At 37.5% G+C, this 18819-nt stretch overlaps 1 protein-coding gene across 3 annotated transcripts in view; it reads left to right on the top strand.

Moving 5' to 3' along the window:
• Positions 1-18819, top strand: part of LOC116467287 (uncharacterized) — a 135144-nt gene that overhangs the window by 81491 nt on the left and 34834 nt on the right. For all 3 annotated transcript variants that reach the window (XR_009213264.1, XM_058437904.1, XM_032150914.2), the window contains exon 4: positions 17317-17516. Coding sequence is in view for 2 of the 3 variants with exons in the window: in XM_058437904.1 (XP_058293887.1) it covers positions 17483-17516 (34 nt within the window). In the remaining variant the exon portion in view is untranslated. The remainder of the gene's footprint in view (positions 1-17316; positions 17517-18819) is intronic.

The raw sequence follows: 18819 nt of genomic DNA, 5'->3' as shown, positions 1-18819 counted from the left end.
AGTTAGCTGCTGTTTTTGTCTACATTATACTGAAATTAAATGTTTATAATTTATATTTTGGGTTTATTTATTTATAAATCATGGAATTTATGCAAAAACATGAGTAGTACAGATTCTCCTCTAATTCTGTAGGACTTTGAATAATGTGATATTTTTCTTATAATTGGACCCTTGTGTTTTGAAGAAATGCCAACTGTTTGAAGAATCTCCTTGTTATTTGTATTACTTGCTATAGGGTTAGATGTTGAGAAATTCTGCTGACAAAAAATTTTAAGCCAGTTTTACACTAAATATTCCTCAGTCTGATTAATTTGTTATTGGATGTATTCTGTGTCTTTTGTAATTTGTAACTTTTATCTACTTAGCACGAATGATTCTATTAAAGAAAATCTTTAGGAAGTAGTAGAAACTTTAAATCGCCCCAGAGTTTGCCTGTTTCCACATTTTATTATCTTATGATATTTGGGAGTGCTTACACTTATGGAGCTAACATTTTTAGAGATACAGGTTCTCATAGTACCACTAAAACTTTCTGCCTCTTTGGACTGAATACCTGTGATTATAACTATACGGTAGTTTAAGTTTCCTTATGATTAGTCAAAAATACCATTTTAGTATGAAGCAATGAAGTCTATTATTTGTTGTCCCATAATTGAGAAAGCTTAAATACACCTTTTATTAAGAGTTTGTAAATTCTAGCTTAGTCTACACAGATTTTTATATCAATTTGTTTATATTTTTATTAATGTCATTTCTGGAAGTGTGAAAATGTTAATGTTCGACAAGCAACATTAAAAATAGGTTTGAAACATTTATATATAGGGAGGTACACATTTATTTACTGTTTAGGTACTGAAGATTATCACTGAATAAAAAATATATATCCCAGCCCCCATGGAGCTTATTAATCTTGGGGGTAGAGGAGTGAGTGATGGAATGAATGGACAAAAAAAACTGGTAGGTACTATATTTGGTATGTCAGAGAGTGACAAGTTCTGTGGAGAAAATAAAGCAGAGAAAGAGAATGATTGTGATAAAGGTGTTTGTAAGGCAGAAGAGAGATATTTTTAAGTAGTATGGTCAGGAAATACCCTACAGAGATGACACTTGAACAAAGACCTAGAAACAATAAGGGAGCAAACCATGTAGGTACCTGGAGGAAGACCCTTCTGAGCAGATGAAATAGCAAATACAAAGACCCTGAGGCTGAAGCATTTTTTGTGTGTACATGGAACAGCAAAGGGGCACATGTAGCTGTGATCAAATGTAAACAGGAAGAATAGTAGCTAATAGGATCAGAGAGTTGATAGGGGCCATATCTTGTAGCTGTTTAAGCTACAAGATATCTGAGCTACAGATTCAGTTTTTCATACTTTGTTTTGAGTGAGTCTCGCTCTGTTGCCCATGCTAGAGCGCAATGGCACGATTCTCGGCTCACTGCAACCTCCGCCTCCCGGGTCCAAGCAATTCTCCTGCTTCAGCCTCCTGAGTAGCTGGGATTGCAGGCACCCACCACCATGTCCGGCTAATTTTTTTTGTATTTTTAGTAGAGACGGGGTTTCACCATATTGGCCAGGCTGGTCCCTAGAACTCCTGACCTTGTGATTCGCCCACCTCGGCCTCCCAAAGTGCTGGAATTACATGTGAGAGCCACCACGCCCAGCCCAGTTTTTCATACTTGTTTAAGACAATTTTGACATGTGTATGTGCCTTAGCCTATTTGACGTTGACAGGTAGGACAGAATATTTTTATGAATCTGATTTGAGATTAGACCCCCCATCAGACCACTTAGAATACAAACAGAATGTTTAAGTGGGTGGTTAATAGGTATATGTGTGATGATCAGGACTTTGCAAATTTTGCATTGCTGGCTTTGAAAGTGTTTTCTGCGTAATCAATTTAGGTGGATCCAAAACTAATGACTCCAAGAAACACACTGAATTTGCTCATGTTTGTCATATACCCAAATGAACCACAGTGTCTTTGATTCCTTCATCCTTGAAATTTCTACTATAATTAAGTACTTCGTTGTTTTTCACTTGTTTCTGTTTAGCAGCATTTTAACTAGTTCTTTGCCTCTAGCTGTTTTTTGTTGTTGTTGTTGCTGTTGTTGAGAGAGAGTCTCACTCGGTTGCTCAAGCTGGAGTGCAGTGGCACCATCTCGGCTCACCGCAACCTCCGCCTCCCGGGTTCAAGCGATTCTCCTGCCTCAGTCTCCTGCGTAGCTGGGATTACAGGCATCTGCCACCACGCCCAGCTAATTTTTGTATTTTTTAGTAGAGACAGGATTTCACTATGTTAGCCAGGCTGGTTTCAAACTCCTGACCTCGTGATCCACCCACCCGGCTCCCAAACTGCTGGGATTACAGGCGTGAGCCACCGCGCCCAGTCACCTCTAGCTGTTTTAAACTAACAATTTCATCTTCTATATAGTATACACTACTTTTTTACTCTTCCTAAAATTTTTTTTCTATAGTATAAAATTTAAATTTCTTATTTTGATATCTTGCGTTCTTGTCCCAACATTTTCTATGTTGTTTAATTTTTCTTCAAATGAACTAGTCCTAATCCATTTTTCTTTCTCTTTGCCTTTATTTATGCCATTTCATCACTCCAACTAATGCCTGTACATTTTTTTTAGTAAGGCAGAATTTCTCACGTGCACTGTTTCTTGACCTTAACAGTCTAACATTAACCATCCTTCCCATGGAATGAACATATTATACCTGTAGCTCATAATTTTTTTCTCTACTTTCGCACACCTGAGGTATATAACACTTCTATCATTGTTTCTCATTTATTCATATAGGTTAACCTTTTACATGTATTAGCAATATGAAAAAAAAGTTAAATTTAAGAAACTTCAAAACAGTAGCCTAAACATCAGGTCCCAAAGTTCAGATATTAATTTTATGCTGACAAGTTATATAGTTGACTTTTTAAATTCTTCAAATAGGTATGAGCCGGGCGCCGTGGCTCACGCTTGTAATCCCAGCACTTTGGGAGGCCGAGGCGGGCGGATCACGAGGTCAGGAGATCGAGACCACGGTGAAACCCCGTCTCTACTAAAAATACAAAAAATTAGCCGGGCGTGGTGGCGGGCGCCTGTAGTCCCAGCTGCTCCGAGAGGCTGAGGCAGGAGAATGGCGTGAACCCGGGAGGCGGAGCTTGCAGTGAACCGAGATCGCGCCACTGCACTCCAGCCTGGGCGACAGAGCGAGACTCCGTCTCCAAAAAAAAAAAAAAAAATAGGTATGAACCAGTTACAATATATCCTTAAGATTTATAAACATTAAAATAATAATTATCTCAGTTTTTCAATATTGTAAAAGCAATTAACAGATACACTTTTTAAAGAAGTAATCCATATGTTTGTTATGGTATTGTTTATAAAGCATTCAATAATAAAAGGCTGATTAACATGTTCAGTAGGATACTGTGCAGCTATTTAAAATAGCAAGTGAATATTTAATGAGCTAAAAAGCTGTTCATTATTGAATAAGTAAAAGATTATCAAATAGTTGAATAGATTCACCAGAATAATTCATATGCTAAACTGTTTTACTGGTTTACTCTGGGTGAGAAAGAAATCTTATAGGGGTGAGAGGAATCTTCTTGATTATAAATAAGCATGTATGATTTCTGTGATGGGCAAAGTTTGTTTTTTGAAAAGGAGAGAGAGAAATCCTTGAAAAATAAAAGTGATTATTTGAAGCAACCTTACCTCCATATAATGATTTACTTTTGGAAACGTATAAAAAGGAATCCTACTGTGTTGAGGAACTTTAGACATGATAATGAATTAACTGTCATGGAAGAAAAATTTCAAAATCAGATAAGTTTAAAATCAGCTTCAGAGGAACAGCTTGCTCTAAGTTCTCAAAGCAATATTGAAAAGGAATTCAAGAATTACTTCTTGAGTTCGTGGTTGAGAGATTTCACTGTCGTTTCCCCATTCTTCAAGCCCCCCCCCCCCCCGAACTCAAAAAAAGGTAAGTGTAAGAAAAGGGGTATTTAAATCTCTTTTAGTTTGAAACTATATTAGTAAACAAACTAAAGAAATACAAATCTGGTTTATAGTGATAAAGATTTGATAATGCAATGAAGCTTTCATATCTAAAAATTAAGCATTTTTCTGTTAAGTTTAATTTTTCTTAGCATAAAAGTACTATATAGACATAGAAACCTCAGGAAGAGCAAAAAAAATTTTATTTAAAGATCATTTTTATCATCCAAAAGCAGTTGTTATTAGCCTTATACATACCCTTCTAGTTGCATATTTGGATTAGTGAATTTATTTCTTAATCCAATTCATTACTGTGCCAGGGACTAGAAAGATTATGTTTCCTCTAGAGAAGAGGTTTAGTGATGTGCTTCTGGCTCAAATATTTTCTTTAAATTTGAGTTTTATCTAAAAATTACCACTAATTTTATTCCATAGTATTGTAAAAATGCCTAAGATTAGAATTTTTCCTCAAGATTAAGGATACAGGAAGATGCATCTTGTTTACTCTGGCTTCCTCCTCTACCATATCTGCATGTCACCCCAAGGATACCTTTTCATCGTGAAAACAATGAGGCAAGGGAGGTCATGAAGTATTCTGAGCAGGAGAGTAAGAAAAATAACTTCTGAAATACGTGTACTGGTCAGAATTTGCTTAAAGAGAGAAATCTGGCCACGGTGGCTCACGCCTGTAATCCCAGCACTTTGGGAGGCTGAGGCCAGCAGATCACGTGAGTTCAAGACCAGCCTGGGCAACATGGTGAGATCCCATCTCTACTAAAAACACAAAAATTAGCCGGGCATGGTGGTGCACACCTGTAGTCCCAGCTACGTGGTGGGGGGCTGAGGCAGGAGAATTGCTTGAACCTGGGAGGTGGAGGTTGCAGTGGGCCGAGATGGCACCACTTCACTCCAGCCTGGGTGACAGAGCAAGACCTTGCCTCAAAAAAAAAAAAAAAAAAAATCTAAGACCTGTATATCAAATTATGAGTTTGTTTCTTCTTTTGTACCTCAATAGTTACATTTATCAAAAAGCTGAGCTGTTGTAAAATTGTGGAATTCACATTGGATATTCAAAAACATTTCTTACTATTAATGACAACCAATAGTTATGGATATTTCATTTTAAACATGGTTATAAAATGTAAACATGACACTAATAAACTCAACAAATGTTTGGCCTATCTAGTATAATAAATATGTTTTTGTCAGAATTTGACCCATTTATGATGTAAGCAAAAATGGTATGTCTTAATCCATTTGTCTCACACACTAATTTTATAATTTAAAAGAGCAATAGTTTCATTCAGAAAGACAGGTTTAAGGCCAGGTGCAGTGGCTCACACCTGTAGTCCCAGCATTTTGGATCACCTGAGGTCAGGAGTTCAAGACCAGCCTGGCCAAGATGGTGAAACCCTGTCTCTACTAAAAATACAAAAATGTGGCAGTCGCGTGTAATCCCACGTACTTGGGAGGCTGAGACAGGAGAATCGCTTGAACCCAGGGGGACGGAGGTTGCAGTGAGTTGAGATCCCGCCACTGCACTCCAGCCTGTGTGACAGAGTGAGACTCCGTTTCAAAAAAAAAGGTTTAGAACCGGAGAAACAGCTGGGCTAACAGAATAAACTATATTATTTTGGAAGTGTAAAAGTCTGGCTATTTTGGAGGAGGGGTGTTCGCTGCCAAAACAGGCCTATGGTTCAGATTTGAAGTCAAACCCTCTGTTATGCCACTTTTGTCAGCATTTTAATGGGTGCTGAACAAAAGCGAAACTCTGTCTCAAAAGAAAAAATAAAATGACTCAAAGCCTCAGGTCCATAGTAGTTAAGCTGTTGTGCCATTTTTGAATTAATGATTTTTAGATGTGTTTAGATAACCTCCAAAACCCGAGGAATTTGCAGCTTTTTGTTTGTTTGAGTTTTGGGTTTTGTTTTTGTTTTTGTTTTGTTTTGTTTTGCAACAAGGTCTTGCTGTATTGGGAGTGCAGTGGCACAACATGGCTCACTACAGCCTCGATCTCCTGGGCTCAAGTGATTTTCCCCACCCAGCCTCCTGAGTAGTTGGGACTACAGGCATGCACCACCCACACCCGGCTAATTTTTAAAATTTTTTGTTAGTGATATGGTCTCACTTTGTTGCCCAGGCATGTCTGCTTCTGGGTTCAAGCAGTCCTCCCGCCTCCCAAGGTGCTGAGTCCTCTCAGCCTCCCAAGGTGCTGAGATTACCGCATGAGCCACCATGCCTGGCCTGAATTTGGAGCTTTAAGAATTGATAACTTGTTCTTTCTAGAAAGTTCTACATAGGTATAACTTCAGGAAAAAATTGTAATGATTTTAAAATACTCCCTATATTCTATTCATTAAGAAACCAAATCCCTTTGATGTTTCTTCATTTTCAGTAATACCAGATGGTCTTGGTGTCTGTATACTCAAGTTGGATAATTTAATTAAGAGTTTATAGGTTCAGCAGATTTCAAAGCTAGCATGCAAATTATTTATTTTGGTTAAACTGTTATTTGCTGATAAACATTTGTTCCCCCAGACCATTGTTAATTGGCAGTCTTGGTATGAGCTCATATCAGGCCACATGTAGAGTATACAGATGAATGTGAACCAACTAGAGTGGATTCAGAGAGTGGAAACTATATGAGGTGTTTGAATGTCATGAGGAGTGGCTAGAGGTACTGAGAAGCCTGCTTGAAAAAGAAAAAAAATAATAATCTTGAGACTTGTTTATTCTTTATTGCACAAGAGGGCAAAAGTGGGCAAATCAAGTTTCAGGGAGGCAAATATAAACTCCAAGGGTTTTCTACTAATAGTGGATGTGTACATTATAGAAATGACTGCCTTACAGGACCTTAAAATTGGTAAAATGGGAAAAACACTGTTAATCAAGATAATAAGGCATTTTTTGAAGTGAAGCAAATCACCATATCAGCTTGAACAAACCCTAGCTTTAAAAATGTAAGGCAGAGCCATGCTGGTGGCTCACGCCTGTAATATCAGCATTTTGGGAGGCCAAGGGGCGGATCAGGAGGACAGGAGTTTGAGACCAGCCTGATCAACATGGTGAAACTCAGTCTCTACTAAAAATACAAAAAATTAGCCGGGTATGGTGGCTCACGCCTGTAATCCCAGGTAATCAGGAGGCTGAGACAGGAGAATAGCTTGAACCCAGGAGGTGGAGGTTACAGTGAGTGGAGATCGCGCCACTGCACTCCAGCCTGGGTGACAGAGTGAGACTTTGTCTCAAATGTATATATGTAATGAAAATACTAGGGGTAGAGACATAATTTTTAAATATCTCTAAAAGCTTTTATAAGTTAGCGCTTCTCAAGATTTTTTGGAGGCAGTAGGAAACCCAGTATAGAACTGGATTATTAAGTAGTCATTTCCCTCTTAAGACCATAAAAGCAAATAAAGGTAAGATTCTGGATAAACAGGAAGGAATCAATTCCACAAGGATATATAATCATACACTTTTGATGTGGGGAGAATTGAGTTAGTAGTATCAAAAGAGGATTTTTTGATGTTTATATTCTAGGACGCTTAGACATTAATGAGACTACAGAGCCATAGCTTAGGTTTAGAAATACTACCCTTGGAATTCTTGTTCTGTAGTTAAATAGGAATTTAGCTTCAGTTAGAGGTGTGTGTGTGTGTGTGTTTTTCCCACTACCAGGCACATAATAGGTGCTCAGTTATTGATTAAAAGGAATGTTACCAGTAAGATCAATCTTACTCTGAAATTGGCAGTGGGTCAGTTGATTCTGGCATCATACATGCAGAAAATACTCATTCTGTACTGTCTTTGCCAGTCTTTTGAACCTAAATTATTGTTGAGAGTTGATTAAACAATATTGCTTGGTTGAAAAGATTGTTTTTAGTTCATCCTTTAATGCAGGCTCTTCAGTTTTCAAGTACTTTTTAGACTACCCTGGTTCTCTTCCAAATTATAAGATTATTAATATGAGAAAGAATTGTAAATGAACATCAGCCCTGACACATTTGTTAATATTTATTTGCCCCTCTGGAACACAGGCCAGTAAATTTTTATTATTTTATGTGATTATTATAGTGAAAAGGACCCAAACCATCAAATAAAAACATTTTAATAGCTACCTGAAAGGGTTGTTGATTTTTCTAAAATGTATATGGAAAACTCAAGGTTTACGTGCTATTATCAGCGGTAGAAATAGTAACTGCTAACACTTTTAGTGTTTATCCTTTGCCAGCAACTTTCACATCTATAAACTCATTTAGTCCTCACAACCACTCTCAGAGAGGTCCGTTGTTATCCATATATTATAGGTAAGGAAACAAGTCACAGAGAAATAGCATGCCTGATGTCACATAACCAGCAGGCCAGGGAGTCCAGATTCAAGCTCAGATGGTTTGACTTCGAAGTTTATGCTTTTAGGAATTATATCTACAGCTTCTATCCTATAGCCAACAAGAGGCAGAGGAGACAAAACTACATAAATAAATGCTCAAAATGATAGTGATACCTTCCTTTTAGGTAGTACTTTTAGTTTCCAAAGTGCTTTTAGTCTTACTTTATTGTCTCGTTTAATGCTGGTGTCTTGTTTAATGCTAATTTAATGCTGCTTTTATGCCCAGGTCTTCACACATTGTACTGACTGCTTCCATTGAAATAGAAATCAGAGATAGTACGATAGGCTTTTGAGAACTTGTTTTAGAAGGGAAAAAAAAATTAGAGACTAAAAACACACTGACATTTTTACAACTTATTTTTTGTAATGTCTTAAAGATAGGTTTGTATGTGAAAATACTAAGTACAAGTTATCTTCTCATTCTCTACTGGTCCTACTGCCAGGGAGTCATGCAATGAGAAATATATTTGAGTAACATTGGAGATGAGGTGTATATGTGTTCATATCATGTGTGTATTTGTGGTACGTGGGTATACCTACAGACAAATGAATTTAATTAGAGCCCTTAATGTAATGGCATAGTTCCCTGAGAAAACTACCTTCACCCTACTGTCCAGAGTAAGTCTACACAATGTACAGGTCATACATGGTCGTTTTTAAAGTATTAAAGCACCAGGCCAGGAACCGTGGCTCACACCTGTAATCCAAGCACTTTGGGAGTCTGAGGTGGGTCTATCACCTGAGGTCAGGAGTTCGAGACCAGCCTGACCAACATGGTGAAACCCTGCCTCTACTAAAAATTAAAAAATTAGCCGGGTGTGGTGGTGCATGCCTGTAATCCCAGCTACTCAGGAGGCTGAGGCCAGAGAATCGCTTGAACTGGGGAGGCAGAGGTTGCAGTGAGCCAAGATCATGCCATCGCACTCCAGCCTTGGCAACAGAGTGAAACTCTGTCTCAAAAAAAAAACATATATATATATATGCGCACACCAAATGTCAGTTAAGGACATTGTCTGTCTTTGGATGTTTACCAAAATCTAGAAGAGAAAATACACCTTTTGCAACTAAAAGGCTGCAAACTAAATCATCCAAATTCTAGACATAGAATTTTCTTAATATTTCATGTCAATTTAAAGATTTGGACTTAAGGCTTAATAACAATCACTAATTTCATTCTACCTCTTCTAGAGCAATAATGGTAGTGTAGCAAATTCCTATTCATCCTTCATTTTCTTAGATATTACCTCAGAAGGGCAACCCCACCTCCCACATATATACACTTGTGTTTAAAATTAATAACTGCCGGCCGGGCATGGTGGCTCACGCCTGTAATCCCAGCCCTTTGGGAGGCCAAGGCAGGAGGATCACCTGAGGTCACGAGTTCGAGACCAGCCTGGCCAACATGGTGAAACCCCATCTCTACTAAAAATACAAAAATTAGCCAGGCATGGTGGTGCATGCCTGTAATCCCAGCTACTTGGGAGGCTGAGGCACGAGAATCACTTGAACCCAGGAGGCGGAGGTTGCAGTGAGCTGAAACCATGCCATTGCACTTCACCTGGGCAACAAGAGCGAAAGTCCATCTCAAAAAAATAAATAAATAACTGCCTTTTCTGTACTATCACCCTTAAAACAGTCTCATTATTGCTTATGTTAAATCATCACATGATTTACATGCTTCTATATTTCCCTGCTATTAGCCTGTAAGGCTAATAGGCTTGAGCCCAGAGGCTGCCTCATTGAACTCAGGTCATCTGGTGACTAGTATAGTAAATAGAGCTGGTAACCTCATATACATTCAGTAATATGTTAATTCTCTGATTAAAAAATACATTGATATCAGTATTGGTATGGCTACTCAGGAATTATCTTTTGAGTAGAATTCTCCTGGCCTCAATTAGATCAAATTTATAGATCATCAACATCACAGTTTCATTAAAGGATCAGAGGAAAAAAACAAGAAGCATGAAATGTTACTTGCCAAGTACAATAATGTAGTTTTGTGTCTAAGATAAGTCTTTGTAAGGGCTCTATTTCTCATTGAGCAATGTGCCAGCTGAGGAATAAATTTTACAACACTTCTTTTACCTCCTTGGTAACAAGGACAAGAGAAACCTTGACAATGTATCTGATGTAAATCTTAAGTCTCTTAGCAGACTAAAATGGATTCCCAGATGTTTTTTCTGAGATGTTGCAAGAAAGCACTATGGAGGTCAGGAATTTCAGTTAGTTTTGCTACTAGCTCAAGATACAGGGTGTTTTTTGTTTGTTTGTTTGTTTGTTTTTGTTTTCTTTTTTGAGACAGAGTCTTGCTGTCGCCCAGGCTGGAGTGCAGTGGCACGATCTCGGCTCACTGCAGGCTCCGCCCCCCGGGGTTCACGCCATTCTCCTGCCTCAGCCTCCCGAGTAGCTGGGACTACAGGCACCCGCCACCTCGCCAGGCTAATTTTTTGTATTTTTTTTAGTAGAGACGGGGTTTCACTGTGTTAGCCAGGATGGTCTCGATCTCCTGACCTCGTGATCCGCCTGCCTCGGCCTCTCAAAGTGCTGGAATTACAGGCGTGAGCCATCGCACCCGGCCGATACAGGGTTTTTTAAGGTATTAAGTTGTAATACTTTCTAAAAGTATTTAATTGCTGTTTTTTCCATTTCATCATTCATCTGGTTGGCCCTATGGTTTCTCTACAGTTTATTCCTTAAGACAACTTCAAAATCCAAGGCAACCTTGCTTAGGCTGATGAATTCAAATTAGCTTGTATGTTAGAATCCAACAAGAACAGGAGTTAATAACTTCCTCTTTCTACCTCATTAAGAAACTATTTCATTTGTATCTGTCCCACCTGAATTGTAAGGCATGACCCTTTTTCCTAGCATTGCATTTGTGTTTTTCCCAGCAATCTGAATTCTACCTGCCTACCCAGACCCATAGTACTCTGCTTCTGGATCTTGCCTACCTAAATTCGTAGCATTCAAATGCTTTGCCCTGAAATCATCTGGCTTTTGGACTACACTGGGAAATCGTCTGGCTTCTGGATGACTTTGTATAGGGACCCAAGTATATTTCCAAATTAGGCCTTCCATGGAGAGAACTCCTTTTTAAAAAAGTAGTTGAGAATTCCTTTTTTTTTTTTTTTTTTTTCTTTTAGACAGTCTTGCTCTGTCACTCAGGCTGGAATGCAGTGGCCTGATCTTGGCTCGCTGCAATCTCTGCCTCCCGGGTTCAAACAATTCTCCTACGTCAGCCTCCCGAGTAGCTGGGATTACAGGCACACGCCACCACGCCCAGCTAATTTTTGTACTTTTAGTAGAGACGGGTTTCTCCATTTTGGTCAGGCTGGCCTCAAACTCCTGACCTCGTGATCCACCCGCCTCGGCCTCCCAAAGTGCTGGGATTACAGGCATGAGCCACTGTGCCCAGCCTAGTAGTATAATATTTTATATAAAATTGTGCTGCTTAATTTTCATTTTAGTGTATTCATTTAGAATGTATAATTTTACAATTTGTGGTATCATATTTTAAGTAAACAGTTTTCTTCCATATATAAAGAAAACAATAAAATGAAAACATCTGACACAGTAGATGATATCTATTTGAATTAATAATGATTTAATCTGACTTATTTAGCATGGCAGTTTTAAAAGATAAATCAGAATTTTAAGAATCCTATTTCCAATAAACAATCTTAAAATCTTAGGGCCTTCTCTGTTTTTCACAGTATTTACTTTTCATATTCAGTATTTTTGTATTTAGCTTCTCTCAGTTGAAAAGATAAAAGTTCTCATAGAAATGGTAAAGTGAATTTTTTAGATTAATCCTTTTTATAATCTTTCAATTATCTTACTTGCTCTTATGGGGGAAAATGCTTTAACCATAGGCATGTCTAAAGAAATAACTTAGAATTCATTGAAGAATTCACACAAGAATTAAGAATAATATGCAAAAAGTAAAAATATAAATTAGAAGTGAAAATGTTCATTAGATTAATTTGATGATTCTTATGTTGAGAATCTATAAGTTATTTTCTGCATTGCCCTCATTTTTAAAGTCTCAAACAATGGTCAGTTATGTGTGTACAGCTGTTCATTCATCCAACATGTCTCTTTGTTCAGAGGCACTCTCCTCTGTTACTAGTCTCTTCAGTTTCATTGGAATGCATTTTATTAAGATAACAATTGAGCATGTACAAGAAGCTAAAGCTTACCCACAGGTTTAGAAAGCCATGAAATGAAACAGAATAAAAGATTATAATGTGTTACAATAAAATTCATATTTGTGATTATGCTAAAGAAGTATTTAGGTAGCTTGGTAACTGCCAGAGAAATGACAGTGTAAACAGAAGCATAAACTGTTCCTGTCCCAGAGAAGTTAATTGTGGTCATATTCAAATACTTGAGAATTGGCTCTGCCATTGCTTAGTTGAAAGACCTTAAGTTACTGTCTTTCTCCAAGCCTTTAAATTTTAAATAAGATATTGAACTTGGCTCTATCTTGTCCCAAATTTTTATAATCCTAGAAGAGAGTCAGCCTTCAATATATTCATTTTGGAGATATTTAGTACACTGACATATTACTTAAAATCGCAGATGGGAAAAATTAAATATAATCTCATAGATTTATGTGGAAAATACAATATCATCTTAGAATTCTGGAAATTGTGTTTAACTTTACCATTATAGAAACTATGTTAGATTTCATTTCTCTTACCCTTTGTCAGATCGACACCTTGACTGTGTGAGACGTGATTAACAAAAAGGAAAACTACCCCCACTGGAAGCTGTTAAAGGAAAGGCAATGTAAATGAAAAAAAAGAAAAAGAATTTCTAAAAGTTTTATCAGACAAAATTTAATTGAATCAATGGGGCAATCTGGAGTTCTGGATGACTGTTAATTAAAGTTTATAATCATTTTAATTTTATTTTTATTTATTTACTTACTTTGAGACAGAGTCTCACTCTGTTACCAGGCTGGAATGCAGTGGCGCGACCTCGGCTTACTGCAACCTCCGCCTCCCTGGACCAAGCGATTCTCATGTCTCAGCTTCCTGAGTAGCTGGGATTACATGCGTGCACCACCACACCCAGCTAATTTTTTTTTTTTTTTTTTTTGAGACGGAGTCTTGCTCTATCGCCCAGGCTGGAGTGCAGTGGCGTGATCTTGGCTCACTGCAAGCTCCGTCTCCCCGGTTCACGCCATTCTTCTGCCTCAGCCTTCCCAGTACCTGGAACTACAGGCACCCGCCACCACACCTGGCTAATTTTTTGTATTTTCAGTAGAGACGGGGTTTCACCGTGTTAGCCAGGATGGTCTCAATCTCCTGACCTCGTGATCTGCCTGTCTCAGCCTCCCGAAGTGCTGGATTACAGGCGTGAACCACCGCGCCCGGCCCTTTTTTTGTTATTTTTATACAGACGGGGTTTCACCATGTTGGCCAGGCTGGTCTCAAACTCCTGACCTCAGGTGACCCGCCCGCCTCGGCCCTCCAAAGTGCTGAGATTACAGGCATCAGCCACTGCACCTGGCCTAGTTTTTAAAAATTTTTCATTTAACACCTATAAAGCTTCTGGAGTATAATCACTTTAAACCTTGTTTGAATATTTTCTAAAACATAAAAATGGTAATATTTCAACATATTTTCTTGCCTTAATAAAGTATATGCTGAATATCATTACATTTTATAAATAAAGACACCTTATTATCAAGTCTTATATAATACAGTAGTGTCTCCCATTTTCCACGTATTTAGTTACACACAGTCAACTGAAGTCTGGAAATATTAAATGGAAAACTCCAGAAATAAACAATGCTTAAGTTTTAAATTGTGTGTCATTCTAAGTAGCATGATGAAATCTTGCACCATCTTGCCTAGGATGGCAGTCATCCCTTTGTCCATTGTATCTATGCTGTAGACACTATCTGCCTGTTAGTTACTTAGTAGCCATCATGGTTATCAGATCCACTGTCCCAGGATCACAGTGCTTGCGTTCAAATAATCCTTATTTAATTCATAATGGTCCCAAACCACAAGAGTAGTGATGCTTGCATTTTGTTAAATTGTTTTATTTTACTATTATTCTTGTTAATCTTACTGTGCCTAATTTACAAATAAAACTTTATCATATATATAGGAAAGCACATAGCATATATATATATATAAAGTTTCATACTATCCACAGCTTCTGGCATTCACTAGGGGTCTTGGAAGGTATCTCCTGTGGTTAAGGGTGAACTACTGTATTCTGTAATGTAGGTATAGAGGTTTTAAAAATTGTGCTGAATGTGTTTTAAGCCAAGGATGTTTGATGTTTGATTGCAATTTTTCCTAAGATTGACTTTTTTTTTTTTTTTTGAAGTAGAGTGCTAGTGACTAATGCAGGTTAACTAAAGCGTCAACTTGAATGATCTTCATTTCCTTTAAGCAAAATTTCACTTCATTCCAAACTGAACAAAATTACATTGTATTTATGATTTCACTACACATTTGAAAGATGCACACTCTAAAGGATTCAAATTACAAACCTTTTCCGTTATAACCTAGTGGTTGTTAGCAAGGCTATGTATTTGTAAATGTCTCCTACAGCCAGAAATTGTTTGTTTCAGAGGGGATTGGGTTATCAAGAATGACTGCTGCCTTTGTTCATGGCTGTGTTGTGTATAAGTGATAGAGTTGGACAGTTTTATTCATATGCACATCTACTTTTTAATAGCATGATGATCTGAGGTGATAATTTGAGGCTTCAAGTTCTGAAAAGAAGAATGAATATAGTTTTATTTAATCACAAAGTTATTGTTAAAATACTACTTTTAAATGCCTGAAGCGTTTGCTGCTTGCATTTTTAAAGTGACATTATCTTTATTATTAAGGGCCTACTCTAGGCCCAATACTTCACTATAGTCTATAAAAGATGGTCCCTGTCAGCAAAGAACTGTAACCTATATGAGAATATTATACTAACATACAAGAAACAAGTAGAGAATAATGGAATGTAAACTCTGGCTTGCTAACTTAAGTGTGGTAGAAGCTTGAAGGAAATGTGGACTTAAACTTATCAGAGAAGACTTATAAGAGGATATGAAAGGTGAGCTGGGCTGAAAAAGTGGTTAAGATTGATTATGTGAAATGAAGGAATGATAACTTGCGAGTGCAGAAAACAACATAAACCAAGACATGATGAAGTAGCAAGGAGTAAAGTAGATACAGTATAATGAAGGCAAAGAGTAGATACTAGGGAATTGGTAGGGAAATGAGTATAACCATGTTTGAGATTGTTTTCCTTCCTTTGCATAATGTACCCTCATTTCTAATCAAAGAAAACAAGGGTATTCAGATTGCCTGCAGCCCTTCAAGAGCCATAGTGTGTTGCTTTGAAGAAAAAAAAAAACAAAAAACTTGTAAGAAATACTGGAAGGAAACCTAGGCATAAATAAGTTTACCCTAAATAATTGGGAGTCTGTGGCTTTTAACTCAGCCAATCAGGTGAGAAATCCTGAGAGGAAAGGGTTGCCTAGGCAAAATGCTATATCTAGAATATTTTTTGCCTTAAATAAGATTGACTTTACCACTATGGGAGTAATTGCCACTGAATACCATAATACTGTTGTTAAGCCAAAGAGAAATAATACTTTTCAAACCTCACTCAGATTTTCATCCAAGCCTTAACTCAAGTTATTTACTCCTAGAATGTCCTTTCCCTCATCTTCAATTGTCTAAAACTTATGCTATTTACCCCCTACATGAAATTTTTCCAGTTCACTTTTCCTCCTCAGCCAAAAATACCATTTCTCTCATTTAAGCTTCTATACCTGACTTAGAACAAATACATGCTGTCTTATGGGAAGGGGCCATCTTATTCTTTATTGTATATTCTGCAAGCCTAGCCTAGTGTCTTAAACATAGTGGGTGTAAAATAAGTGACCACTGATTGCTGAGAATCAGGAGTAATACCTTTATGGTAAAGTGGTAGAAAGGCTGCATACCTGCTAGATAAATACAGAAATATGCAGGTTATTTTCTGATAATAGAAAGGAGGGCCCTCTACCTTTTACTACTTCACTGATCAGAGTTCTTCTCGTTCTGTGTCAGCTATTAACATTCATTCCTCAGGTCTCAGTTACCTTAAAATGTCATTTTTTTTTTCCCAGCAAAACCAGAAAAGTGAGGGTAGGGGTATGAATAATCAGGCCTGTGAAATTTTGTTATCTTTTTGGGGGTCGTTAGTGATCTAACTGATCATTTCTAACCTTTCCAATTAAGTGTGAAATTCTATAAAGTTTAACTTATTTTTTGGCGTTTATTTGTGTATCTCTGAGGAGATAGGAGGTGGTAGTAGAATAAAGAATCCTTACATTTAAAAATACTTTTCAAGAAATGCCATTACCATAATCATAGAAACAAAAGCATTGAGGATCTGCTATAATTCTTTAAGGTAACTCTAAAATTAATGGAATGTTTTTGAATGCCTAAACTTACTGGAGCCACCTTACTGAGTGATACAGGCTTTCTCATAAACTTTCTTGGACAATTTTATAGGAGACCAAATGCCTTTCCTCCTTCTCCCAGCTCTGCCCTTCAAAAAGAAACCAAGTCACACCAAAACTTTCAAAAAAAGCTAAGAAGGCCAAGAAAGTTGTGGATCAAATAAGTACCATTTGTTTACTGCTATGACATTTATGTACCCTTATATAGCATTTATATAAAATTTATAGGACATTTCTGTCTGTTTTCCAGAACCCAATGTATAAATTACATTGATTGAAAAGCCTGTTGCTGTTGGTTTTGGTTTGGCTTTGAGGGTGGTTGACATATTTGTTATATCTACCTTTTAACCAAAAGTCAAGAATTCAACCAGCAATTAAATAATAATTCCTGTGGTAAAGCACTTTCCCTTCTATATTGATTTTCTTTATGACCTGTTTTCCAGGTGTAAATTTTGATACCACCATTGCCGCCCTCACCTCAGAAAAGGTGAGAACTGACTAAACTACTGGTACTTAGACCATGTGGAGAAGGAACTGAAAATGGAAACAGAAACACGTCTGTACAGAGCAGAGTGTCAGACAATAGCTCATTTTAGTAGAGGGCAATAAATGCCACATGAGATGATCACCTCAGGAGAAAACTGTAAGTAACTGGGGACTTGCAGGAGAATTGAACAGTTGTTTCTGCTGACTCAGTAAAAATGTCTTCATTTTATAATTTGTGGCGTGCATGCTTGTAAATTAAAATGCATTGAGTTGTCAAGTAATGGACTTGTCTGGTTTGTAGGTAGGAATTTAAGCCAAAATTGAATGCAACATTCCCCCAAAAGTAACCTGGGATCTGTGCCATAAAACCTAAGGCAAAGGTTCCATGAATTTGTATTACTAGGTTAGAACTAGGCTATTGAGCCTTTGCTTAGAAAACCAATTAGAGGATTTTAGTCTTGATATAGCAGGGAATAGGGAGGCATTATAGCCTATTGATTTGTTTGGAATTAAATGTGGCAATACTATATATAGAAATGTCTAAGAAATAAAGTATGGTAGCAAGGAAACTGGGCATGTGACTATTGTAGTAATCTAGGGGTGAAGAAAACCTGAACAGCAATAGTCGCAGGAGAATGGAAGTGAAAGAATAAATTTAAGATATTTCAAAGGAAAAAATTGTTGAATATCATGATGGGTTGGATAAAAGGGAGGTGTAAAAGATTATACATTTTCTGTACTGGAAGACAATGGAGTTATCACTGAAAGAAAAGAGATAGTTAAGAAACTAGTTTAAGGCCGGGTGCGATGGCTTATGCCTGTAATCTTAACACTTTGGGAAGCAGAGGTGGGTGGATCACTTGAGGTCAGGAGTTCGAGCCAGCCTGGCGAACATGGTGAAACCCCACCTCTATTAAAAGTACAAAAATCAGTCAGACGTGGTAGCTCATGCCTGTAATCCCAGCTACTCAGGAGGCTGAGGCAGGAGAATCGCTTGAACCTGGGCAGTGGAGGCTGCAGTGAGCCGAGATCATGCCACTGCACTCCAGCCTGGATGACAGAGTGACTCTGTCAAAAAAAAAAAAGAAAAGAAACTAGTTTAAGAGGGAGAAAATGTGTTCCATTTCTGCAATGTATTTAAAGGTGATATTTAGGCATTAAGCTTGAAATGTCTTCATTTAAGGTGGCTGGATATACAGAACTGGAATTCTATGTAAAAGTCAGGCTGGAGAGATAACTTTGGCAGTTATATAAGGCTGATAAGGGTAGAAAAGCTGACTGAAGCTCTTTATGAAGGACAGTGGGTCCCTTTCTTTTAGAAAAAATATGAACACACATTTATGTAAATAAACTATATCATTAGGTATGTAATCTTAAACATTTCTAGAATTGAATAAGAACTCTCCCTTTTTTCCTTAGAGTGTCATATCTCAAGCCTGTGCCTGTTAGAAAATCCCTAC

The sequence above is a fragment of the Hylobates moloch genome, unplaced genomic scaffold (genome assembly GCF_009828535.3).
Source record: "Hylobates moloch isolate HMO894 unplaced genomic scaffold, HMol_V3 SCAFFOLD_4, whole genome shotgun sequence".
Classification (NCBI taxonomy): domain Eukaryota; kingdom Metazoa; phylum Chordata; class Mammalia; order Primates; family Hylobatidae; genus Hylobates; species Hylobates moloch.
The sequence above is the reverse complement of the archived record's forward strand: the minus strand, read 5'-3'. Positions and strand labels throughout refer to the sequence as shown.